The sequence below is a fragment of the Nesoenas mayeri genome (genome assembly GCF_963082525.1).
Source record: "Nesoenas mayeri genome assembly, chromosome: Z".
In the NCBI taxonomy this organism is placed as follows: domain Eukaryota; kingdom Metazoa; phylum Chordata; class Aves; order Columbiformes; family Columbidae; genus Nesoenas; species Nesoenas mayeri.
In genome coordinates, this window is record NC_137542.1 from 61,605,197 (window position 1) to 61,633,127 (window position 27,931).

General features: G+C 37.7%; 1 protein-coding gene across 5 annotated transcripts in view; it reads right to left on the reverse strand.

Annotated features, from left to right (window-relative positions):
• Nucleotides 1-27,472, reverse strand: part of TENT2 (terminal nucleotidyltransferase 2) — a 42,976-nt gene extending 15,504 nt beyond the window's left edge. For 4 of the 5 annotated variants that reach the window (XM_080362955.1, XM_080362956.1, XM_080362953.1 and 1 more), the window contains exons 1-12: nt 27,251-27,472; nt 25,378-25,446; nt 24,371-24,562; nt 23,618-23,743; nt 21,239-21,488; nt 20,154-20,268; nt 19,943-20,034; nt 19,062-19,128; nt 12,122-12,191; nt 8,327-8,403; nt 6,326-6,454; nt 2,852-2,895 (exon numbers count right to left, since the gene is read on the reverse strand). In XM_080362955.1, the coding sequence (XP_080219081.1) occupies nt 2,852-2,895; nt 6,326-6,454; nt 8,327-8,403; nt 12,122-12,191; nt 19,062-19,128; nt 19,943-20,034; nt 20,154-20,268; nt 21,239-21,488; nt 23,618-23,743; nt 24,371-24,525 (1,125 nt within the window). In that variant the 5' untranslated portion in view covers nt 24,526-24,562; nt 25,378-25,446; nt 27,251-27,472. The remainder of the gene's footprint in view (nt 1-2,851; nt 2,896-6,325; nt 6,455-8,326; nt 8,404-12,121; nt 12,192-19,061; nt 19,129-19,942; nt 20,035-20,153; nt 20,269-21,238; nt 21,489-23,617; nt 23,744-24,370; nt 24,563-25,377; nt 25,447-27,250) is intronic. The other variant, XM_080362954.1, reaches the window with a different exon arrangement.
• Between the last annotated feature and the right edge of the window lie 459 nt (nt 27,473-27,931).

Here is a 27,931-nt window from a genome sequence, read left to right on the forward strand (position 1 = left end):
ATGCCATCTTAAGGAATGGAAGTGAAATTCAGGATCTGATTGAGCAACAAACAAATGAGCTATCCATTATTTCAAAACACCTGAGAAAAAGGAAGCCCAAACTCTTTTTTTCTATTTCAGTAGATCTCTGATCTTTACCTCAATTGGCTGATTTCTCATGGAAACACTAGCATTCAGTAACATATTTCATGTTCAAGCTACATAACACACATATTTTCACTCCACCTTACATACTGGAAAGGAAAAAACAAGTGCACATAAAAAAAAACTTTACTTTTTAACATCTTGATGTGTAATGAGTTTAGCTTTCTATAAGATTTTTCCTTAAAAAGAGTTTACAGTAGTTAACATTAGTGTAGTATCTTGATATTTCTGATGGGTATCTATATCCACACACATAAAATTCCCTTCCTCAGTCTTACAAATGAACATTTAACTCACGTTATGCTTTTAAAAAAGTGCAACTTGAAGGGTGAAGCAAATTGTGTCTGACCAAAGACTGACTCCCATGCACAAAGGAGCTACAGTAAGCACCATCCCAGCTTCTGTCCTATCCCTTTGCAAGATGTGACTGCTCATAAGCCGATGTAGCACAAACAAATGTGCTCCTGCTAGAGTCCACTGAAGTTGACAATCCAGAGCACTAATGGAGACACCCTCCCCTCTACCTGGATTTAAGGTAATATGCCAGGCTGCTCTGGAACACTGGGCACTTGGGCATACCTTCCCTTCTGGCTCCTAGCTGCAACAACGTTCACTGCTAGCAAACACACAGACAAAACAAACAGAAGCCATAATGGTGTAAAACACCACAGGTTCTCCAGAGTTCTTCTCTAGAAGTCTTAACTCGGAGGTAAGTTCTATATAGACTTTAAAACTGATACAGGCATTTTGTGGGCTACTCTCACCTACTCCATTTGGCTCAGTGGGTCAGGAAGCCCCAGAATGAAACTTCATAACTGATACGCTCCAAAACTCCCTCTAATCTAGTGGCTGGAAAATACGTCAGCCCAGTGCCAGCTGGAGACTCCTCCACAGCAACAGAATGTACAGGTGGGCAGATCTGGTGGCTTTCCAGGACTTCTCACCCTTCACATCTGCAGGAGGGATACACTGAGTCACAGAATCTGTCTTTTGTTTCTCACTCGAGGTAAGCATGTCTCTTTCGTACAGCAACTACAATTTATAACAAGCAGTTTCCTTCAAAGTACAGAACTATTTTCAGGCTGATGGAAGAGCTGAAAATTTGATTTGGAAAAATCAGATGGTAAGTAGGGTGTGGTTTGTTTCAGAGGGGAGAAGCAGTATTTATGTGCATTATTAGGATGGAGACACAGCTTTGACCAGCTACAACCACAAGAAAATGATACGGTTTCTTTGGATACTGACATTTGCCTATCGTTTGTAATGACTACTGCAAGCTGCAAGACCAGAATTGTTTTAGTGTATTTCAGTATTCAGAAATTGTAACTTCCACATTTTTTAAACAATTATATTCTTAATAGAGACAGCATACCAAAAATACATTTGAAATTTCTAGCATCGTATTTTATTTAAGTATCTTAATCTGTAGTTTTGATTTGGTCTTATAGTAAGCATGTATAAAATTTTATTTTATTAACTACCCTAGAACATTTAGTCCAACCTCTAAAGGCAAGATAAATAACAAAAAATCTACACTGAAACAGGTTTAAAAAAAAAAAAAGGTTCTCTTACAGCAGTGTTCTAGAAAAACAGGAGATTAGAAGGTATGTAGTATAGTGTAAAAAAAAAAAAAAAATCAGAGGAGACCACAAATATTTAGCACAAATATACCTAAGCAGGATTACAAAATAGAAAAAACCTGTGGTTGACTATAGCTCAAGGCTTTCTTCTGCATTTCAATAATTTTAATTACCCAAAATGGCTGACAGCGCAGTATTTTCTCCCTCATGTACAGTATAATCAAATCTTCCCATTTCACCATTACAGGAAATATACGCAAAAGCAAGTATGGCTTTCTGATACTACCTCAGCACAATTACTAGCAACAGTAAAAAAACCCCATATACATAGACAGGGACACTAAACTACAGCAGCTATGAATAAAGAAAAATTTTACAAGGACATGTGAGAGGAAAGGTAAAGAGGAAAGAACTGAGGAATTTCTGTAAAATACAAGCATAGAACTATTCAGCAATAGCTCTTTTTGTCCCCAGACAAATATTTAGGAGTGTAGCTCTTATTTCTATGTAATCTTCCTTAGATCAATTATCACTAATCACAGTCCTAATTCTGCAGAGGATCAAAACCTGCCAATTTACAGAGTTCTTTGGAACTAACCGAGTGTGATCTGGACATAACAGCAAAGTCCCAAAAAGGCATTTCCTTGTTGGATGGAAGCACAATTTTGTGAGGTCTCAAAAGTCTCCTTAGTAATCATATATCATTCACAATCCGCACCCAGAAGTACCAGGCAACTCAACAGCTGTGGGAAGGTGTGGAATTCCTAAACACCACAGCTGGGTGGAAAAAAACTTAAACTACTGAACGTATTAAGAAATAAGAATCAAAAAGTTACTGATGACAGAGATATTTTCAGGCCAATATAGGGAAGAATTAGGTCAGCAGCTTTCATTAGCATTCATTTCCAACTGTGTGCGAAATCTTGTCATGTGTAACAATCTGTTCTCGCTAAAGAAATTATCAAAAGCAGCAAATAACCTTTTTCAGACTTATGTTTAGTGTATCAATGACCAGGCTTACATACTGTGTTTTATTTAATCCATTAGAGATATTTAACTATTAATATATTTTAGATAAGCAGCTTCATACACATACATGATGTAGTAAATTCATAAGAAACACTTACTGGGTAATTTTTTTGGAGGGATGGAAGGACAGGTTCAGGTAGAGCTATAAAAAAAAAAAGTTTACAGTTGCTGTGATTTACATAGTTCACAGGAAACAATATGATATCAACTACACCAAAGGGCTGGACTGAAATTCCATCCTAAAAACATCTATCAAGAACTTAACTTTCATGCATTTTGTAAAATAAAAGTTATTCTGCAAATCTTTCTATTACGATATTTTGCATACAGTAGTACAAGGAGTTAATTAAGTTAAAGCAAGCTGTTACTAAGACACTGCTATTTTTAGAAGACATAAAAAAATTCTATAGTGGCTGAGTAAGGCTTGACTTTTAAAATTCATGTTAATGCATAGTTACAAGAAACTCACCTAGATTCCCTAAAGGAAAAATCAGAGCTTCGTTCATTTATTTTTCCTACATCTAATATAATATGATTCTATCACAGCATAGGAAGCCTCCAATACCATAAAAATGCACATTCTTCAGCTGTAAAGTGTCTCCAAAAGTTATTTAAAAACAAAATCCCCATCACACTTAGTAGGCATTGCCAGCAAAATCCCCATAAAACACATAAATATAATCTAATGCTGTTAATTGGTCAAGCAGGTCATAAAGATTGTGCAGACACCAATGATACCAACAAACACAAAATGAACTACACAATTCTAACTTTTATGGTGAGAGCATCTATTGCACAATACAAATAACGGGAAAAAACTTATCTCCCAGATTAGGTAGTCCTACAGATAGAAAAAAATCCCAAAATATTCACATCCCACTCAAGTCTTAGAGCTGCTACAGAACTGTTGGAGCACTTCTCATACTAGAAGTTTAACATTTCTTCACTATGTCTTTTTAAACAACTGGTCTATACATTCCCTAGGGAGAACAATAAGTTCAGCACACAGGACCTTGACTTGGGACTTAATTCACCCTGAAGGCAAGGTCTCACAGGGGAAGAGATGTTACAGAATCCTTTTTCCATAGAGACTAGGAATCAGAACACCAGACTTCTCAGAACACACTTGGGATATCTTTAAAGTGTATACTACATTAACTATCAGGACTGCCAAAAATATCACCACAGCTGCTTTAAAAATAATTTTATTTTGTTTGTGGGTGTTTATAAATATGCAAGAGCATCTTATCTCTGCAACATCTTGGATAATTCCAATTCTCTGCCACAATAAAACAAAAGGAAGTAAAATCTGAGCAGTATGAGATATCAAGATATTTCATCTAATTATGTATGCTAAACTAAGAGGATGGAGTTAACGTGAAGAGTTACCCTTAACCACTAGGATTCGTCACGTGAGTTTAACTTTTCTTATTGTACAAGGTAGCTGGACCTCTTACCTGGAAGAAAGTTAATGTACAAGAGACTAATACATCTACCAGACAAACTCAAGCCACTCTAACCTGAGGTCCAAAGACATCTACATAAGAATATGGAACACGGTTAAGTAGTAAAGAAAATAAATTTGACTAGTGAAGACAAAGACACTATTTACTGCAAAATAAAGCTTTTATTCTTATTTTTTTCCCTCCCCTGTAACACCACCGAAAGCTCTATTAGAAATTCTATGACTAGGACACAAGCTACTTCCAGTAGCATTGCATGCGTGTAGCAGAAGCGGGGGAAAAAGAAGATAAAATCTGTATGAATAAAACATCAGAATCTGAACAGCTGGTGCTAGATACAAGTCCAGAGCCACACTTCAGCATTTTTTTAGCAGAAAAGACTGATGAAGCACAGGTAAAGTGCTCCTCTTTGTTCCGTGATCTGTCGATCCTTCACTGATCAGAGTTTTTAATGAAAAGGATTATTTTAACTTTTTTTTTCCCCTGCTTTCCCTAGACAGCTGAGGCAGCTGCCACAGATGACTAGAGCAAATGCCCTCATGCTTGCAGGGTTGTTAACATTCTGGCAAGTGAACACATTCATAGTTCCTTGTGACTCCTACTCTCTTCCCTTTCATGTGTTACTCTCCTGCACAGCTCAGTAACTGGCGATCCACAAGTACACACCACACCCAATACAAGTCTCTGGAGTAACTGCAGTACAATGAAAATAGATTTGGAGAACTGATTTCCAAGTGAAAAGGCTTGCTTCCATTAAAAGTGTAGCACTAACTATGAAATGCTTACCAAGTCACTGTTATGACGGTCACTAATTTATAAGACCATGTAAAGATACTTTATCTACTCTCCTGCTTGTGCTTCTCCTTCGCACAGCAATTTCACATCCAGTAGTTCCCAGTGTTTTCAGTCTTTTATCTAATAATCACTTTGGGATTTTTAGGTTGATTGTCATTTCATCTCCTCCAAATCAATATTTTTGACTATTTTTGTTTTTTCTTATGGGTACTAAAGATCTACATTGAAGTACTCAGTCACCTACAGTATGGCTTTAAAGCCGTAGTAGCAGACTTGGCCAGGTCTTCTTCTCTTCCCGCAGAAATAACAAAAATCTATGGAATTCCATCACAGCAGATGTAGCAAAAAAAAAAACCCCAAACTAACACACATAGTAAACGGATTAACTATCTTACATCCTACTATCCTTGTAATTGGTACATCAACAACAAGCACACAGTATGGGCAAATGAAGTAATTCAGCCAGCTAGATCCCAAATACACAAAACACCCTGCTAGGGACTCTACTACAGAGAGTGTTCAGCTGAAAGAAAGCCACCAGCTTGAGTCAACTATCACAAAAAGCTTTCGACTCTAAGACAGAATGGGTGTAGCATGAGCTTGAAACCAGTAAATACTTGGTGTGGAGTGGGTAACCAACTATCTACATGCCAGGCCAAACAAGCTGTCAAGAGCTAAACGTTTTTTCTACCCCATGTGAAAAAAAACAAACAAACCAACAAAAACCAAAAAAAACACCTACACAAACTAACAAAGGGGAAAAGTCTAAAATGAGAGCCTACAAAATTTGTCCACGGATACGATCATAAATGTTAAGAACGTGCTGTCATTAAAAAAACATGAACAAGAATAATCAGTACGTTACAAAAAAATTAAAACAAACAAAAAACAAAACAAACAAAAAAACCACCCCAGCCAAGCAACAATGAACCAAAAAAAACTCACTCAAAACTGTTATATTTAGGTTTTCCCCTTTGTTAAAAGGCAGATTTATATCAAATAGAGCCTGAATTTGTGTTAACTAGAGCAGATTTGTGTTAACTAGAGCTTGAGTTTATTTTATAGTTACACAGTGTCCTGCAGGCACATTGGTTTTTAAATCTTTTTAAAGCTGGTACCTTTGCCTCCAGAGAAGAGGTCCACTTGTCAAAGAAAAATGCAGCACTAAGGAAATGGATTGAAACTGCTTTATTTTCAGGTATTTCCGTGTGGAAGATAATTCCTTCTGGTGACTAATTTTATCAGAGAGGAAAACTACGCAAATATGAACTTAAAAGGGACAGTTTCAACATGTAAAAAAAAAAAAATACTCACTCTGTAAATAGTGCAAAACCATCAACACAAGACTGTAGCTGTTTAAAGTACCACGGCTGGCATCATTTATGTCATGAAATCTCGCCCACTTCTTAATAACAAGTACTAGTGGACGAACTCGACTCTCAACTGCAAGTAAAATAAATACATATTTTTAAAAAATTTAAAAATCACATGAATCAGACCATTAACCAACATCTGTTCCTACTTGATCGACCTGTTAATCTTGTATTCCAAGGTTACCTTTTGCAAACATTTTATAGAATTTACCTAGTTATGCTACAACTACTATCCATCTTATAAAAAACATGAAAAAAATACTTTTATTTGAAAACATAGTCTTTTGAGTAGTAAGATCCACAGATACACAAGGGGTATGCCAGCTAACTTGCAGATAAGACAAAACTGGATGCACCAGTCAACGTAGCAATGCCACATTCTACTTCTAAGTTCTCTCCAGTTCACTGTACTAATTTTCCCTGAATTAATTTACTGCCTGGATATACCATATCTGTTTTTTATTTAGGTTTTATAAACTTTGAGTGCAGGGAAAAGAATTCTCCTGGTTGGAGGACACAGAGTTAATTCTTAAGATTTCCTCAAGATCCATGAAAGCAGTTAAGGCCTACATACAAACATTAATTTTAAATTTGCCTTGTCCTCAACAGCTTTTTCTGTAGATGAGACGTTAGATACAATAACTCATTAAATCATGATACATGCTTTTCATGAGGAAAGACATAGATACAGTCATATTCCAGGTATGATGATCTGAATTTCTGTGGAATACAGATAGACTTCTAATTAAGACAGCAATGCATTTTATGAGGATGGCACTCACTAGCACCTAGTAGGGATCTTGCAGCACACTTAATTTATTATTTACACATGTGGAGGCAGATCATCAGCTCTGTCAAGTGCCTCATGATGGCCTTACTATGCCTTCTATGTTTTGGAGTATCTTATCTAACCTGGTATCATTGTGCAGAGTTTTGTATTCTGCACATCAGAACAGGAGTGTATCAATAGATAATCACTTCATCCAGGACCACAGACATTCTGTAACAGTAGCAGCTGGGGCGCTGTCATTCTGAAAATCCTAACAAGCATGTGATTTTCTCACAGCCTTGTCCACAGTGGCACAGCACACATACCCTGCAACTGAGACTCCTTTTCTTAGAATGAATGTCCTACACCTGGAAGACCACACAGAAACAACAAAACTCCCTGCCTTAGAAGCAACAACACTACCTCAACTAGTAAAGGTAACTTCTACGGATAACTTCCTACTCTAAATAGAACAGAATTTCCGTATGCAAGAACTGAAGAAGGTGGTAAAGGAATAACTGACAATGGCCTAAGAAGAATTAGCCTCAGGTCTACTCCTTATATATTTATCTGCCAAAGGACATTGTGATGCTAAATTAGAAAAGCTTAGTTAGCGCTAAGAGTGCTGTTCTTATTCCTCTCCCTTCAAAAGTGTTTCACAACACCTTCCTAAAATGCAGATTCCTGAGGAGACATAAACCAGTTTTGTCTTGGGGTTAGCATAAAAACTGAAGCAGTATTTTGAGTTTTCCAAGGAAAGACTCTCCACTAGCATACACAGACACAGCTAGCTACCAGCCACTCATACCTATCAGCAGCTGTAAGGAAATAAACGAAACTGGAGATTGTACCACCAGATAATCATTAATATAATGATATTGTTATCTGCAGAACACTGAAGCAGCCCTTGAAGTAGATATGTGGACCTTAATATGAATAATCTTTATCTTCTGAATATTACAATTTTCAGTTTAAAGCACACCTAGCCGATATATCAACTCTCTCCATATATTTAGAGCGACCAATAAGAAGTTATCTTACAGCTATCTAATGCAGCTAATTAAGTAATTATATACAGTAACCTAATATATTCAACTGAATTTTAACAATCAATACCAACATACAAAATTAAAAAGAAAAGTTTATAGAAATAAGAAAACAAAAAAAACTTACTGTATGCATAGGTTCTCAGAAGGAATGTATTTCTTATTCCTACAACATTGTTTACATTCAAGTCAAACTCCACACAGCTATTGGGGAAAAGAAAAGAAAACTAATCAAGCACCACGGTATTCAATTTCAGAATATTTCCAACTTAGTGACAGAGATGGAAAAATGTAACTTTAAGATAATACTCTAGAAACCTTCACCAAATAGATTTTTGATGCTGTGATTTCTACTCTGGTTTTGTTCCTAGCACTTGAATTCCCTATAGACTTGAATTCAGTTTCTATAAAAATTATTGTTTTACATAAAGAATACATGTACATCCAAATTCAGACCTTAGAACAGCTTAATATATCAAATAATTTTTGGATTTTTAACAAATCTGTCTCTCAACTAGACTTGCACTACGTTATTTACTATGGACAACTTTTGATGCCAGGGAGGATTCTCTGAGGTATTAGTTTAGGAAATCATACAACGAAAGGATGAAGAGAACTGGAAGAGGTCAAAAGATAAAAACGTCTTTTCTACAATGTTGGTCAGGGAAAACCAGCAAGCACTTTGAAATGAAAACTGTTTATTAGTAAACAGAGCATGTTTTGTGATAAAATAGCTTTAATAACTGTTTCATGCTGTTAATGGCAAATAAGAACAAGGCAAACAAGCACTACCTGCTTCACTTAGATCATGTGCCCCCGAAGTTTGAATTTCATACTGCACATAGAGCTTAACTACTCATAGTACTCAAAAGACTATGTTAAATTCTTAGTCAATAAGCTACAGCAACACTGTAACTCACAACAAAAAGAGTCTATTATTGACAAAGAATTAGCTATCTGCAATGTACAGCTACGTCCATTGAACATATCCAAGTCTCATTCACATGGCATTTGTTTGCCTGAATATTCCTTTGGATTTTCTTCAACTATTACAAGGCAACCATGGACCTGGAATTTATTAAACTGTATGAAACAAATTGATTTGATGCCAACCAGAGTTTTTTTACATCATTAACTGCATTAAAATATTCTTTGCATCAAAAATATTACATAGTTTTAAACCTGAATTTATAAAGCACGACTTTTTAGATGTTTTAAGGGCACAGTATCTAATAGTACAGGAAATAAACAATCTTGAGCTACTGCTTGACAGTTGTAAAGTTAAGCATAAACGCCAGTAAGAATATTAGCTGCATATGTAAGTATAATAAAGAAATGTGTCAGGCTGCATGTGTAATTCCAATTATCTCCAACTGGCAAGATTACTGTTTACCAGATTGAGCAGATTATATACTGATTAAGCAAGTTCTATTGCAGTTATTTTGCACTTTAATATGCACTTTTAACAGATAAAGCAATTACAGCAAGTGAAAAAGGTTTTGTACTTTCGGACTCAAGTTCTACCAAAAGCACTAAAGGAGAGGAAGAGAGTTAACTGCACACCAAATGTAGCAAAAGATGAAGCTTTTGCATGCAGAAGTCTCGTTAATAAATCAAAGGCTTGTCTGGTAGCAGAGCCAGCAGGGAAAGACTACAAGAATGAAAAATAGATAAAGTCCTTAAATGCAACGGAACTTCCCTTACTGTTATGGCACTAAAAAAAAATCCTTTAAGATTAAAAAGGAAGACAAACACACACTGAATGCATTGTCATTCATCAAATTAAGAAGGAACTGGAAATTTTGAGGTATATATGGACCATTGACAACACACTGGCATCCAGATGTAGAGATACCACCCAATGAATTCTATCATTTTCTCCCAAGAGCCAGGTATCAAGAAAACTGCCTTTCACAGGAAACCTGTTGTGTTTAGTTTCTGGCTTTAATTAAAACAAGGCTAGTTCCCTGGGTACAGAATACCCAGTCTATTTTTCAAGACCTCTGTTGAATGAGTGTGCATATACGTTCATGTATGAACCTAGGAAAGACAGAGGCCAAGAAGAAACTGGAAACAGAGAAGTGCTTAAAAAAGATGAAATATGGGTAGACATGACAGGTTATATAAAAGAAAAATAATTGGAAAGAGAAAATTTAAAAAAATAATAAAAAAATTAACCAACCAAAACCCAAGCAAACAAAAATCCACCAACCCAAATTCATGTCATTCCCACATCCTAAGTCTCTTCCAAGAAAAACACATGAAACCAGATGGTAAACATATTCTTTTTTCTCCAAAAAAAAAAAAAAATGTAATGGGCAGCTTCTAGCATAAGAAGATTATATTTTGATTTAGCAGGAAGTAAAGAATTATTTAAATCCAGTCTGTAACGTATATTGATATCACTACTTTTTTGCAAACAACCATAGCATAGACTACAAATACCCACAAAGAGACTCCAGTCTTCTGACATTATCACTTTCAAAGTTTTAAAAGTTTATTTTCTGATTTTAAATTGGAAAATAAAAATAAAAAAATCACTATAATTCCACAATCTATTCAATATTTGTACCAGGAATTTACCATTTGGTGTATCTATGAAAAAACTAGCATAGTTACATGTATCTAAGCCATGTAACACACATCTTAGCTTGAGAAGTTTAATACTTTCAGAAAGCATGGGAGAAACAACCTTCTGTACTGTTAATGGACAAAGTTACTACATAAGAATGTATTCTAATTTTTAAAAGGTAGGCAAGTATACAGAAATACATATGGGATTAATCGTAAATGAAAAAGAAGTATAAAGCAAAAATTCTAACAAATGTTATATAATCTCAGATGCAAGAAAAACAGATATGTATTAGTTTGAAGTATAAACACTACAGATTAAGTTTTATTGCAGCAGAGTTTCTGCCCCGATAAATGCATGTTGTGATAAAATCATATTGACATATGCTTTTATAAAGAGAGGACAGAGAAGTGGGTTTGTTTGCTTTTAAAAGACACAGACAGTTGCAAAGTTTTAGAAGCATATCGGCAGGATAAAATATTTAGATACAAGAAAGCTGTTCAGAGTCCTGTTCACAAAGAAGAGTCAAACTATGTTATTACACGAAGGCGATACACTAAGTCTTACAAAATTTAAGCCCACAAATACAGGAAGATTCAAACATTACTCAGACTTCCAACCAGTTGGAGTGCTTTGCACATTTTTTCCGAATCAGACGCTTCTATCACACACAATAGGATAGGATAGGATATACATTGTTCTTTATCCTAGTATCTCCCTCTTGATTATTAACTTTCATGTCTTCATAACGAAGGTTTAATGAACACAATAACATACAACACATCCACTTCCCCCTAATTACTTCCTCCTTCTAAGAAAGGAAATGCCACAGCGTTAGGTACTAATTTTATGAATAGAACATGCTATGCTCCATTAAACACAAAACATCTCCCTAGAAGACAGCAGAATATGCTCTTTTAAAATGAAGAAAAATTTTTAATCAAGAAAACAATCCTATTACAAGAAAATAAAGTTTGATTTAGCTTTTTGTGATGCTTCAAGGTTAGTAAAACAAAGTCATTTTTCACAACAGGTTTCTTCCCACCATTGGTGTCATGAACCATTTGTAAACTGGAGTCCACTATGTACAAATAACCCACAAAATACATGATGTACTACTACTAATTCACATCACAGAAACTAAACAGCATGTCAACCACAAGAGGTGTTTCAGGCTATCAAGGAAGTAAGCTGACTGAGACTGTATGCCAGCTGTACAAATCTGCAATAGGACTATAGTACAAGACAGACAGAAGTGTGACTTTGGTGGGACTATTTATAAGAACAGTACGTATATAGAGTACTTTCTCATGTCAGAGTCCAAAAAATGACGCTGAACAGAATACTTGCCTGACTTTATCCCTGAACTTCACTATTGGCACTTTTGCTTGAATCAGATGAGGTCGCTGAATGTATCTTGCTGAAATAGAGAAAAATATGCAATTAAGTATCACGTAAGATGCTGATCTCAAAAAAGGATCCCAAAGTAGAGTCAAAATGACTGATTCATAGCAAATAACAGCTTATTAAATTTAGCAAAAATATTCTCAGAAGGCTTGTGCTAAACTAACCTTTAGCAACTGTAGCAAACACACAATCTAAGAAAGTGTGTGGGAAAAAAAAAATGCATTAAACATTAGAGGAAAACAGTAGTGGAAGATTTTTCAGCGACAAGTATATTTGAGAAATTTGAACATAAGGAATGCAGTTCTACAAAGCTTTCACTGAGCAGTAGGTATAACAGAAATTCGGAATAATTATAATTAAAGTTCAAAAAGAAGACAGCAAGAACACATCCATGCAGGATGGCCAGACACTAAGCACAGCACCACGTTGTAGTAACAGGCACATGATCAGCTGCACACTTTTGAATCAAATCTAGTTTGATTACAGCTGAAATTACGCATTTTACTGATCAAAACATATTAACATATCTGTATCTTCCCTACGCATTGATTACACGTAAAATTTCCTTTAAAAGGTGTTTATTTGACTGATTAAGTAAATATCAAGGAATACATTTCCTGTTGTATTGTTACTGAAAACAGGACACTACTTTCCATCAAATATGGGATAAGCTTTATCTGCCATTTGCTTTAGCAGTAACGGGACATGCAATAAATACGGAGTCACAGGACTGCACCTCAGATGATTATCCACACAGTATACACACCCAGGCTCAATGCCAGACCATCCAAACCCAAACATACTAAGCTCTGCCAGCCTCATACAGTGTCACCAAATGCATCTTTGCACTTAGCTCCCCAAAACTGTTGCATCATTCATTATCTGCAGTTTCCCTATTCTTGATGATATCTCAGGGTATATTTAGTAGTTGCCCATAAGCCTAAATGATAGATGTGCCCAAAAAAGCAATGGAAAAGACAAACAAAAGCAGAGCCATAGGTTACATTACATGAATTTGGGCAAAAAGAACTATTTTGGTAATTGCTTCTGTTGCAAGATCTAGGACGACTTGAATTTGCCCATACGTAACATACTTTTTCCCCATCTTCCTATGAATTAACCTCAAGTTAGCATAAATAAGTATGACAAAGCTAAAACATACAAAAAAAAATAACCTTTAATAAAAGCTGATCTTCACTTTTTTGTGGGGAAAAAAAGGAGGTTTTTTCTACCAGTTTGTATAGCAACTTTGATTAAACAGTGTCATTGCATTTGGATGACAACTTCAGATTTGGTAGAACCCTACTGTGCAACATACCACTAAAACTAATTTTCCTTTTTTTTTTCCTTTTCTTTTAACCCTTTCTGGAAGTGTTTTATGGATATGCATGTTTAGAAAGATGTGATCTCAGGTAATCCTTTACCTGGATTTTAATGCATAGTATGATTCTAAGCAACACAGAGACTGGCACTCAAAAAGAGATAATAATATTCATTTACTAATTTTAAAGGAAGAATCTTACAGAATTCCAATCCACATTCACTGAATGTACAATGTAGTACAACTTACACAGGCATCTCCTCTTTCCAGATGCATCTGCAAACACATCCAAGCATCCCTCCTCCAACATCCCTCCTCCAACATCCCAGAACATTCTCAAAGTGAAGCTATAAAGCATGTAGAGCTCTCTGCCTCCTTTCCTTTTACTACCAAATTTAAGACAAAGATGCTCGATGCATTAGCACATGGCAGACAGTGGTTGGTATCTATCTGCATGCCACAGCAATTCTGCTTTCCTCACTATGACCTTTCTCAAGCACACTTCAGAAGTTAACAACTCATTCTAGTGGCAATCCACTTCCAAATGCATCCTTGTCTTCAAATGCCTCCCAACACTTGATGGATGCTTGTGTCAAATTAGTTGGCTAAGAAAAAAAAAAAAATAAATCCCACAACATAATCCCCATCTGTTTCCCATGGGGAAAGAAAGCAAAGACGATGTTAGAAGGCAGTAACTTGCTGCTGGTACCTGCTTTCTTTGCTCACACTGATGACACTGTTAGCAGAATCTCTATTGCAGATTAGATCGTCATACATAGAATGGAAGAAACAGTCACAGACACAAGATGTGGAATTCCAAAATACATACAGGTTGAGTAAGTGCCTTAGTAAACTGACTATCTGACCTTGAAGCTATGACCAGAGGGGCTACACCAAAATACATGTGAATGATTCCACATGGCTGCTCCACAGTTTTGGGCATGTCTATCAAAAAAGTCACAAATGCCACTTCAGCTGTAGTGAAAAAGAATACAAGCACTTCAAAGAAGACTAAGCACTGTTTCATAAATAAATTATTCATGCTGAATTTCAGATCAAACAGTTTAAGTATCTCTTTTATTTTACAGAATAAAAGATAAAGCAATTGTACAAAATATTAATCCCAAACACAGTATATGCCAAAAAGATCTTTAGCATCCTTCACATATAGCCTGCTCTCATTGATAGGGTTGTACTACAGAAAGAAACTGGGTGACACAGAAATCTGAACCCAGAGTCATGAAGAACCTAGGAGGGTACAACTCAGCACAGGATGAATTGTTAATGTCTGGAATTCACTCACCCACCTGCATAGTCCTTAAAGATCATTCACTTAATTTCAAGTTTCCTTACTTGTCCTAGCTCCATATGCCCAACTATGCAACCATAAGGCCAATTCCACTCTGATATCCTAGTCTCAACACTACTGTACCTCTTTGTACAGCTAAGAGAAAACAAGCTCTTTGTTATTTATTCAGATAGTAAACACCCGCCAACCCAGTACTGCTAAGCTGTTTTTTCCAAATGAATCCTACCTAGACAAATCTGAAGAGAGTAATCAGTTTGACACTTACTCTCTGTGGTTTGGTATGTTATAATAGTTATCACCCCAAATTAATGTTTCAGATTTCTAAAAGACATTGGCTTAAGCGTACAGTTCTGAGAATGTTGGTCAATATTGTAAGAAATAGATATGTGCACGTATCTGAATAAATTTGTTGAAAAGTTACACAAACTCTTCTAGTCTTTGAAACAGAAGATGTATTACTGCTATCCTTACATCTCTTTACTCTAGGAGAAACACAATACATACTTTAAGACTAACACATTCCACAAAGCCAGTGAATAAATATCAGAAGCTTTTTCCTACTTTATTCTATGACTAGACTATTCAAAGAAAGAACGCATCATCATCTCAGTCTGTATTCTTGATGCAGAACGACAACACAGAAAATCCTCTGCTCTAAGACTTCAAATCAGATGGGCTCAAATTCCTTGCTCACACTTGGTACCTTTTGCAAGCCTGAAAATGGAGTAAGCTGGAGCTTAGATAAATTTTGAATCCACTTCCCAAACCTCATAGAATGAAACTGTATGTAAAGGACAAAAGAGATGGCATTTCAAGTTCTGAAAATGGTTTACCTAAAAGCAGGACAAATTGAGAAATAGACTGGCCTGATCTGGTCTTGGAATGCTTCCCAATTTATCAATCAATCACAGAATTAAGGTGAAATACGCAGAGTATCACGCTCTTCTTATAACCCTTATTTTGGAACGTACAGGAACACCACAGAGAGCAAGAACAAAAAGTAAGATGTTAGGACAGGCACAGCTAGAAAAAAGCTTCTCCCAAGTTTCTGAATTGAAATTATCTGGAAAAGGTTAAAAAAGCTCTAGAACATTACTTATGCCACAAATCCCCATATTTATTTTTGCCCTTTAACTCTTTCAGAAAACGAAACCAAGAACTCAATTTTAAATAACTTCTTATCTTTCCTCCTCCTTCTTGTTTCTCTTACATCTTGACACATACTTCGTCATCTTTCACGTTTGGCCCGCACTACATTTATTTCCATCCTCTTGTGTGAAGCAAGGAATAGACTTAATGACAGCTCACACACTTGTTGAGAACATGCTGCAGTCTTTCTTCGACAGAAGAAGGAAATACTTAACTAGTAATGTCAAAGAGGAATTACCTTAATATTAAAAGATAACATCTTATTTATTAACTGGACGGCAAAAACTTGAAAATAATGATCACAAGAAACTTGAATCCTGGTTCAGTTGAAGTAGTGTCTCAAAAGAATTAAGATATCTGTAAACTTTTTCTTTAAATGTATGTACACCACAGGTCCTCAGTCACTAAATGGCAGCTGACTTCTGAAGACAATAGCAGGTAAGAAATCACTTTAAAAATGCAGTTGTATTAAAAAATAACTTAGCAGTCAGTCTGGAGCTGACAACAAACAACCATTTCTAAGCCTGTAAACCTGACTCCACAAACCCGCAGGAGTGCCAACAGGACACCACTGAAGCACATACTGCTAAGATCATTTTCCCCAGAGGCAAAGAAAACGCATATGAATCTATTAGCTTCTGAAGTCTAGCCTGAGGGAACTTTTCCCCTCTCACAACCAAAACCAACCCACAAGCTCTTTTGAAATTATGGATGACAGCAAGTATATTTGCCTAAATAAGCTTTAATCAAAATAACTGGGCAACTCCCTTGTTTCAGAAGTACTGAACCTTAGCAGAGTTGAGCTACAATTTGTAAATCAACTAAATCCAAACAGAAAGACCCAGATGGCAAAGCCTTTTACTTTTGAATAAGGTGAGTATTTTAAAATAACTTCTGTCTATCAGTTCTATCCACAAGACATCCATACACAGTGTCACATTTTAACCATGGCTAGCAAAACCATGATAGTTGCTTACTCACTCCTGCCAAGTAGAAGACAGAATTGAAAGGGAAAGGAGAAGTTTGTGTATTGAGATAAAAAAGCTTAATAAAATAACAAAATAATACTAACATAGCACTGCTAATATGTAGATAAAATAAAAACATAAAATAAGCGATTCTCAATGCAATTCCCGATGCCGAGCAGCCAGTCCTGGGAAGAGAGAGAGAGCACCCTGGTCCCTGAACCGCCAATCCCAGGGAGGGAACAAAAAAAGGCCAAAAGGCCCAGAGGCCACCGTGAAACAGCAGGATGGCAAAAGGCTGAACTAAAGGAACTCCCAAACAGAACTCAACTGGAATGGAACCAGAACAGATCTCCTCAAGCTAGAAAGCTCAACTCCCATCAACTACGAACCATGACAGTAATAGCATGGAATATTCCTTTGATCAGCCAGGATGTGAACCAAGGTCTATCCCATCCATGTTGCCCTTCCTCGCCATCTCACACCTGGAGGCAAAGAGCTCAGAAAGACCTTGATCTCACAGACAACGGCTAAGATACCAGGAAGTTCTTGTTCCCTTCATTCCAACTCAGAAACACTGAAAAGTTACTTGAGGAAAAACAGTAATTCTGTCCCAGAGTGCTATCTTACTATTCCCAAACTAAATCCAAACAGCAACTGTGTTAGCTTTGAAAAAGAAGTGCTTCTAACTGCATGAAGTATATTAACTCTATTTCAGTCAAACCAGCACATGCAGAACCAAGGACAGATGGCTAGGTATAGGAACTCATGCCTATAGTGATGTTAAGATTATGAAGAGACGATCTATAACTTGTACATACTATACCTAAGAGTCTAACAGGAGTGGTAATATCAGCAGTGTTTTGTGCAGCCTCTCCTTCCAAAGAACATTTTGATTAAATGAAGTTGACCAAAGGCACTTTCGAGGTAAGAATTAGGAAAGCATAAAAAATTAGCAATAGCACAAATTAAAACCATCAAGGATCGTGCTCCCACATGACCATCATGTCTTTCTGACACTCGTATTCCTCGGCAAACAAACTTAATTTTGTTTAAAGCTCTGTCATAGAACACAACCTCTTGAAAGAATACAAGAGGGTGACTTATTCTTTTAGATGCTCCCTTTCTGATCCCTGAAAACAAAACCACTTTATCACAGTGCTTCTCAGAGAGCACTGGAACAACTTGTATCCTAGGCAAACCCAGACTAAGTTCTGAACTCCTTATGCAAACGTCAATATACAATAGCCATTAAATATCAGATGCCTATTCTGTGATGAATCAACCAAGTCTCCCTTCAAGTGAGCTGTTGAAATCTGGGTAAGCACACTTGTCAACAAAGACAATTTGAAGTCTGCATTTAAATTTATGGTTTGTTCCTTTTACCATTGTGTGATTGTTCAGAACAGTAATACAAGGAACAGCATCAAAGAGTACCTCACAAGTCTGAGAAGCAGAGGAACAAGTCACTGATATAAATAAATTACAGGATCTTTTGTCATTCAGAAGATGGTACAAAAGCCTCTTTGAAGTAGGAGACTTTCACATTTAAGTCAAGAACTGCCCATGGGAATTCTTCATCAGAAGGGAGTCTAAACAACAACTTACAAGAACTATGGATTAGTCTGTTTCTCCTACATGTGCTGGTACTGTCAACATTTAATATTTCCTTCACTAGGCACTTAATTATTTCAGTCATATCAAGCCACTCCCTCCCCTTCTTCCCAAAATCAATTCTACACCAGTCTACTGTGAGTTACACCTTATTTTACAAATTAATATTAATTGGTAATAATGAGCACATTGTTCCCAGAAAGGCACTGCAATCTAAAATAGTAGTAAGAATTCACTAACAGAGGTTTTCCAAACAGAAATCTACTTCCCACCCCACCCAGTTGTGGTCCACAACTCAAGAGTCATTCTTGAAGTCCACTAATTTGCAAAGTAACCATTATGTTTTGCTAATTACTATCCATCAGCCCCAAGATAAGAGTAATAAATATTTATAGCTTTTCTCCAAAAAATACTGCGATCAGAAGCTAGACAAGATGCAATTACATAGATCAGTTACAATTGTGCATCAGTACTTCTTCCAGAATTGCCAAAAATCTTACCACCTCACTGTAGCTGGGAACTTACAGAGTTTAGTACTGAAGAGTTTTTGGACTATGCTGAGTATATGCCTTGCTTCAGTCTTCTGATTTACCTGAAGTATGATATTAAAGAAAAAAAGTTGGTATCACTCATTTAAGTGTTCCAAGTAAGCATGCTTTACTTTTCAGATAAAATTAATTCTCAGAATAAGACATGAACATGTATACCAACATATTCCACAGCCTACATATACATTTACTGCAGCAAAAGCCAGACAGAACAATTCATATTCAATAGGCAAAGTAACTATAAGACATTCACCAATCATAGAACTTGATCAAAACCTAGCCCAACTTAAATAAAAATGTCCTTTCCTTCCTTTTCAATGATGCTTCAAGTCTTTCAAAATTAGGCTCCACTTAGATTTCTTTTTTGTTACATCTTTCCTTTCAACCTAAATTCTACTCAAACACTTTCTATCACCAAAAATATTTAATATATTTCACTTATCAGATTCCTTCTTAGGCTGGCTAACTAAAATTAACAGCTATGAATCTAAATAATGATTTTGTTTTTTTAAATGTACTTATTAAATGTTGTTCCTGCATGTAAAATGAGTTAACAGTTTTCTACACAATTTTCTCCATTATTCTAGGCAATCTACTTCTCTGTTTTGCTGTGCTTTTTCCACTTGTGGAATGCAGGTAATGCTTATTTTTTAAATGTTTTGTTTGCTTAAAGGGTTTATAGGGTTAGATTTATATTCACAACATTATTGGGTCCACACTTCGTAGATATTATGAGTGCAAAAATATGTTATTAAATCAAAATGATTTGACTATTTGTTTCTCATTTTAAATCCACCCTTATTAAAGCACATACATTTAAAAAACAGACTTTAGCTATATATGTTTTAAGTCACTTACTGGTTCTTCTTTAACCACCAGGCACAAGTCACCATCACTGCTACGAGTGCCAAACCCATTCAGTGAAGACCCAACCAAAAAGAGTCTGCTCTCTACAACAGAAGAATCGCAAAATAAAGACTGAGGTGACATACGCAGCTTAAGAGAAAGGAAGAACCGCAAACCTGGCAAACATTCAAATTGACACCAAGTCATCAAATTCAAAACATACGTGGAAAAATTCGCTGAATTTCTCTCTGGAGTTCTGTTCTGCAGAGCTCTTTTCTGTTCAAGTCACAGAGCTGTTGCTGACACACTTGAAACAAATCCAAAACCTGCTGACTTAACTTGACACACACATTGAAAAAGTAAAGATACAGAGAAGTGAATATTCTTTCCTGCCAAAGATGCAATAATATGAAATAGAGAAGACTTCACTAAAAAAGAAAAAAAAACAACAAAAAACACCACTTTATTTCACATGACCTATTCCATTGTCTAGTTTTACTGCACTTGAATTCATATTGAAAAACTCTCTAGAATAAAATTCTGCAAAACTTTTGAATGTAAATTTCTTCAATCTATAGTAAAATGTCTGTCCACAAAAAATAATTTTTGCCTCATCAGTAACTGCAGCCTTTCAGGGAATAAGCAGTGAAAGACCAGATATATCTTATGCTGACTTCGACCTCAACAGTTTGGGTAAAAGTCATAGGAAGAAAAGTAAATATTAAAGTTGATTTAAGTTATCTTTCTTTTTTTATCCCACACAAACTATTAAAGAAGTAGTCAGATCTTTGATGGAAGCAGATATTATCGGTTTCTCTTTCACAACACCACCATAAGCTATAATCAAGAGACATACTAAAAAGTCTTGTGTCATGTTGGTGCAGATAAAGTATGAACAGGAATCAGCCACATGCCCTTTTTTTAAATAAAAAAACCAAAACCCACAGTTGTAACTCCACTATCCTTCTCCCCATTCCCAATTAAGTGACAAACAGACCATCCTTCCAGTTTCTACTTTCTGGAGCAGACACGTAGATTTCCTGGCACTAGCATGAAAACCCAACAACAGAAGGAAATACCCACCCCATGTTACCCAAAAATGCTCCAAGTGCAAACATGCACAAGAAGGGCCATGCAGGGCCACAGTGGCACCTACATTTTTTGATATTCCTTCTATTGACAGCTCAGTGATAGAGACGTCACGTCACTGTCAAAGAGCCTTGCAGAAATTTTTGTGGTCCCTCCAGCACCATTGGACCCTGCCCACTTCCAAGGCAGACGTAACGCATAGGCATAGAAAGATATTACCTTATCTTTGGCTACAGGGAGTGTGGTTTCTTTAGGGTATGGAAACAAATTATCTTGCAATGGAAGGGCAGATCCAGTTAAATCTGGTATGTAACGTGCACAGAACACTGGAGATTGAACTGATCCTGGGAAGGAAAGTCTACGTTCTTCTGGTGAAGGCACTGCTTGGTTAACTACAGTTGTTTCAGAATTATGTGAATGAAACCGCTGCCGTTTGACATCATGGGGAACACTTTGTCCACTGAGTCTCCTAAAAAACAAACAAACAACAATACAAAAAATACGCCCAAATCCAAGGAATTTCTCTATTTCACAAGCTCCAACCTAAGATTAAAAGACAGTTGCTACAAAGTACAAATACCAACTCAGGCTAGATGCTAGATACCAGGTGAAATAGACCTGGAATGGGAAAAGAGAATGCACAACTGCGCATTTGCAGCTACCCTTGAAATGAATGGATGCAACTGCTTTACCAAAGTGTCTATATTAACCAGTTGAAACCCACATGGCAAGTTCAGTTAAGCAGGACAGTTTGGAAAGCTGATCATACTACTTTGGTGAAAACAGACTTATTGCCAAAACCAAAACAAATATATACAGACTATGTAAGGTTACTTTTCTTTTAAGCCAACGTTAAGTGCAGTGAGAAGCTGATGAATAAAATAAATTCAGTAGTGGGGAGGGAAGAAAGAAACTTATCAAAACAGACATTCAAATTTCAGCATTTCTCTGTGTCTTAGACTGTACAGACAGTAAACAGTAATCTGTGCAAAAAGGAAACACCATTCATTTGACAAATCAAACTAATGATTTTATTAAGCTTCACAGGTCATAAACCTAATGTCTCATTTTCAAACACTAGTCTGTATGTCCTCACGAAATAATTTGGCACAGGAATTCAAATATATTTGACGAGATCTAATGATTGACAGCCTTTTGGAATCTGAACTGTTCATCAATAAAAAGTTGTACTGAAAGCTGACCAGTGGTTGAAGACTGTGGTCCATCCACTGTAAAAAATAAAAGAAGACATTCGCTTTTTTTTAATCCATCAAGCATTGCATAAAGTTAACAGGTATCAGGGCACTCACCCTTTTTTTTTTTAATTAAAACATATGAAATCAAATGTTCATATTTATCAATCAATTAGCTATTAATAAAACTATAGTAATTTATTGTAGTCAGAAAAGTTGGCATCAAGGTAATTTGGAGACCTGGACAGACAGTATTATTAATAATGAAAATTTAACTGAAGAGACTTCAAGTCATTATTTCAGTTTTCAAGTCTGAGAGAAGTTCTGACAACATCTGCCTGCAACCCTAAGGGAACTCCTAATGTTAAGCCTAAACATAATGCTGTTTCAGCCAATTTGGACTGAAAGGAACTTGCATGAACTCAGGTTGAGCAAAAATATCTTAAGAAGAGTCGACTCAAGATCTAAGGATTAACTAGTTGACTGTGAATCTCCTAACAGAGCATAGCTGTCCATAAACCAGACTGATGAGAGGAAAACATGCACGCAGCATGAAGCCAGGAACTTGTTTAGTTCATGCGATAGTTACATACTCGACTATAGCTTAATACCATGTATTTAACTGTACTTATTTTCTCATCTGTAAAATCTGGAAGAGAAAGAGCATACAGGAAATACTTTTGAGGACAGATTACATAAAGCTTCCTCCCTGTCAGCTGATTCACAGAATTCTTACAAACATACATTAACTACTATTTCTGAACTGGTAAGGAGAAGTGATTTTTTTCTGTAATGTTAAGACAAAAATAAAATCATACATTCATCTGAAATCCGTCTTTCTGTTGCAACTAAAGTAACAACGGAAGCTACGCAAATTCAAATAAGTTCAGTTTTTTAAAAAGTAGAAAAAGCTATGTCTCTATAAAATTCCTCTTACAAAAAAAAGAACTTAGATAAGCCTGAATTTAGCACTTTCTATTTTAAAAATACAGCATCACATAATTAAAATCAGGAGAAACATCTAGTGTGTCATCAGAAAAACATCACAATTCCCACAAAACATTGAGGGTGCAGTCTTAACTTGACAAATTAAAAGGAAGAGAACACTCAATTTATTGACAATAAATAACACAAATAATAAAACGTAAGTCACAGTTCCATAAGGCCACAGCTGTTGGCAAAAACTACACATACCCAGTCACTTATGAGAATTAAAATTCTCAAAAGCAGGTACATGAACACTTTAAAGAGCTATGACACTGTCTGTTTCATAAAAAAAGCCCATTTTATTCACTATTCTTGCAACTTCTAACAAAATTCAAGTTGCACAATAAATTGGTATTACACAAGATTCATCACAGGTACATTACAACCAGAATTAATTACACATATACAAAGAACTTACTTTCTTCCTCGGAATGATGTGGAGGCATCTGACCTACGTACTGGACTGTCATTTCCATAACTCACTGGCTGTGGTGTAACAGCTGGAATAGTTGCAATATTCCCACTCAAAAGAGTCCTGGAAAGACTAGAGTCCACAACTATTATTCATATGGTAACTAAGATGTTTTTTTATGGGTTAGTTTTTCTTAAGTGAATATTAAACTCAGCAAGTACTGCCATCTTTTTTTCCTAGAAGCAATATATCTGTCTTTTCTATCCAAAATGAAGAGATATTTCAGTATCTATTTTTCATTTAAAAACTAGAAGACTACAGACATGTGAGGTTAGCAAACAAGTTAAATCAGGTTATTGTTGAATTTAAGAGCCTAAAGAACACTATAAAACACTATCGCTGTCTTCAAATCTAGCCCCAAGAATAAACATTTCTTCCCCTTCTAATCTCCTCCCTGTTTTTCCCAGTAAACAAATAAAATTGAAAATTTTTAAAACTGCACGGTGGATTATTATATCTAACCAGTGAAATGGCATCCCATGCATTACTCACAATGCAGGAGAGCATTAAATCTGGCAGGCCACTAACAGAAACGACACAGCTCTGTTTTACAAGACACCTTCCTATTTTTTAAAGTTTAATGCAGTTTAATGTTAAAAACCATGAAAAACATCCTACATAAACAGAAACACTTATTTCAAAAGACTTTTAGCTCTCTTTTTCAACCCAATTCCCACTATCAAATCTTACAGTACTTACACTGCATTTTGAAAGTTAAACTGAGCATCAACCACTTCCTGGCAGGAGGAAAGAACAGGTGGTATATTTACAGGAAGCTTATTGAAGAAAGTGATCTGTTGTTGACGATTTGGAGGGAAGGGTGGACGACCCAAGTTGGAGGAATTTGGGAACATGCTTCTTTCTACTTAAAGTGAACATGAATCCTTTTAGCTAGATTAAAGAATAAATAAAAATAAAAATAAGGCCATCAGGCAACTAGAAATATTAGTTACCTTTTAACTATTGTTTTAAAAATTCAAATAATCCAGGATATATTTCCATAAATTGTTTACAATTATTGTGATTGTGGGCTACTTCTATCTTCTTTTAGGACAAGACACTCAATAAAAATACTATACCCACTTAAATCACTTTTAAAGATAAATAAATTAAGCAGTAATTTTGAAACTTTGGTTTTTTTTGCTCTCATCCATTTTAATTTTAGAAAAATTACTTGACAGAAGACACAAGAGTTTCATCTTAAGGAAAAGTAACATATTACAGCAGAATATGTTTCTTCTTTCAAACATTCCACCATGAGGTTTAAAATATATGGAAAGAAACACTTGACTACATCATAAGAACATGAAGATGCAGCTGATAATGAAAATTAAATTAATTTTTAGTAAGTGGGTTTTTTTTCATTGGAAAAAACACATCAGAACTTTCTTAAAACCAGGTATCAATATGGTACATATCTCTTAGCTGCAATGAAAACCTGACACTTTTCAAGTTTCTTCATTTGTTTTTTACTTGTCTTGTGGAAAAAAGGATTCACCACAGAGTAGTCTAAGTTTGGAATAAAATCAAACTTTCACTTCTAAGGTTCTCTTAATACGAATCTAAAAAATAAATATATATATATGCATATATAGTTATATTAAGAGTTACATTCATTCCCTCATACACTGAAAGAACACCAGTTATTCCTAACTTTACTGTAGTATAGCCTCACTGATACCACACTCTTCCAGTCTTTCACCTACCACTGTGGACTGTTGTCATGTTTTAACCTCCTCAGACAGACTCGACTGTCACTGCACGCAGCACGGAACCTATGCAAATAAATTCCAAGGTGTTTATTTGCTCAGACTTGTCTTCGTTCCTTACTTCCCATGGTGACAACTCACACAAGTGAAAACCTGGTACCACCCACATGGCATGGACATTGATGTACCAGCTCCAAGAAAAAGCTGTCAAGAATAATGCTCTCACAGTGTTCCCTCTTCTTTTTTTTTTTTTTCCCCCTGATGGGGGCAAGGGAGATGAAGTATTATGTATTAGCAAAGGCTCTTTTTGCGATATTTACTGTCAATTCTGCTGAAGAAACAAAACTGAATTTCAGGACAAGAAAGTCACCTGACATTTACATTTAATCTGGATTATATTCATATGCAGCCTAAACTTCTCCATGTGTAGTACAGACAAGTGATGCAACAACTGCTAACACACCTCATTCATTTCTGAGCAGTCCAGGCAGTTAATGGATACAGAATCAGAATCATTTCAGCTGGAAGAGACCCTCAGGATCATTGAGTCCAACAATAACCTAACTCTAGCACTAAAACATGTCCCTTAGAACCTCATCTAAATGCCTTTTAAACATCTCCAGGGATGGTGATTCCACCACTTCCCGGGGCAGCCTGTTTCAATGCTCAACAACCCTTTCTGTGAAGTTTTCCCTCGTATCCAATCTAAACCTCCTCTGGCACAACTTGAGGCCATTACCTCTTGTCCTATCACTTGCTACTTGGCAGAAGAGACCAACACCCTCCATGCTACAACCTCCTTTCAAGTAGTTGTGGACAGCAATAAGGTCTCCCCTCAGCCTCCTTTTCTCCAGGCTGAACAGCCCCAGTTCCCTCAGCTGCTCCTCAGGAGACTTGTGCTCCAGACCCCTCACCAGTTTTGCTGCCCTTCTCTGCACTCTTTCCAGCACCTTAATGTCCTTCTTATGAAGGGCATGGGCCCAAAACCGAACACAGGATTCAAGGTGCAGCCTCACCAGTGCCAAATACAGTGGCACAATCACTTCCCTACTCCTGCTGGCCACACTATTCCTGATACAAGCCAGGATGCTGTTGGCCTTTTTGGCTACCTGAGCACACTGCTGGCTCATGTTTAGCTGGTTGTCAGTCAACACCCCCAGATCCTTTTCTGCCAGGCAGCTTTCCAGCCACTCTTCCCTGAGCCTGCAGCACTGCCTGGGGTTGTTGTGACCCAGGAGCAGGACCCGGCACTTGGCCTTGTTAAACCTCGTACAATTGGACTCAGCCCAATGATCCAGCCAGCCCAGATCCCTCTGTAGGGCCTTCCTGCCCTCCAGCAGATCAACACTCATCACTCATCAGTAACAGAACCATGTGCCAAAACTCACAACTGAGTTGCAAAAGCAACACATTATTTTGTGTCCTTTAAGTTGTAAATACCTGAAAGAGATGTTGTAAACAGCAGAAAGAAAAGCAATGAGGCAGTTACCTTCCCAAACCAGAATGCTGTAGTAACACTGTGATCTCACAGTAGCTATAAGAGCATTTACCGCGGGGTTCAGCAGACAGTACCTAGAAGGAATTGCCAGGCTCCTCAGAAAGCCCCGCAATCGCTACAGCTCGGATGCACTTGTTCTGGCGGGCACTGTCCCCCGGCCAGCGCCAGCTCCGGGGAAGCCCGCACGCCCGCGCCTCGCGGGGCCCGCGCGGGGCAGCCCAGCGCACACGTCGCCCCCGCGGCGGCCGGAGCCCCGCCAGCCCCCACCCCGGCTCCCGGCGGCACAGCGGAACGCGGCCGGTGCCGCCTCCACCCCGCGGGCCCCGAACCACCCCCGGCGACTCTCCCCACAGCAAGAGAGGATCCCCGCACCTCGCCAGGAGACGCACGACAGGCCTGGGCGGGGGCAGGTGGGGCCAGCAGCAGCAGCAGTGGCGGCAGCAGCAGCGGCGGCGGCGTCGGCAGCAGTGGAGGTGGTGGTGGAGGTGGTGGTGGAGGTGGCAGCAGCGGCACCGAGCGCGGCACCGAGCGCGCCCCTCACCCGCGGCCTCCCCGCGGCGGCCCGGCCGACCGGAAGCCGCGGCTCCTCCAGCTTGAGCGCTGCCCTCTGACCCGGAAACAGAGACGTTGGCAGGAAGCGGCCTCTCCGCCCGGCTCTCCCGGCGGGGCCGCCCTGCTCTTAGCGGCGCGGCGCATGCGCGGGGGCGTCATCCCGGGGGGCCGGGGCCGGTGGCGGGGCCGGTGGCGGCGGGGCAGCTGCCGCAGGGGTCTGGGAGCGCGGGGAGGCCCGGGCGGCTCTGTGCGCTGCCGGGCGGCAGCGGTCCTGGCACGCTCCTCAGCTGGGGCTGCAGCTGCGCCTCGTCTCGGTAAAAGCGGAAACCGGAGGCCCACGCTCGCGGTGTGTCCTTTATCTGTCCCCAGCCGTCAGGATTCGCTCGTGGGCCGCCTTGCGCAGCCGTCCTGTGCTGGCAGAGCGCAGCTCACAGTGCTCCGCTGGCAGCCGGTCCTGGCTGAGGCCAGGAGGTGGAAAGGACAGTACGGGTATTGTGCTCT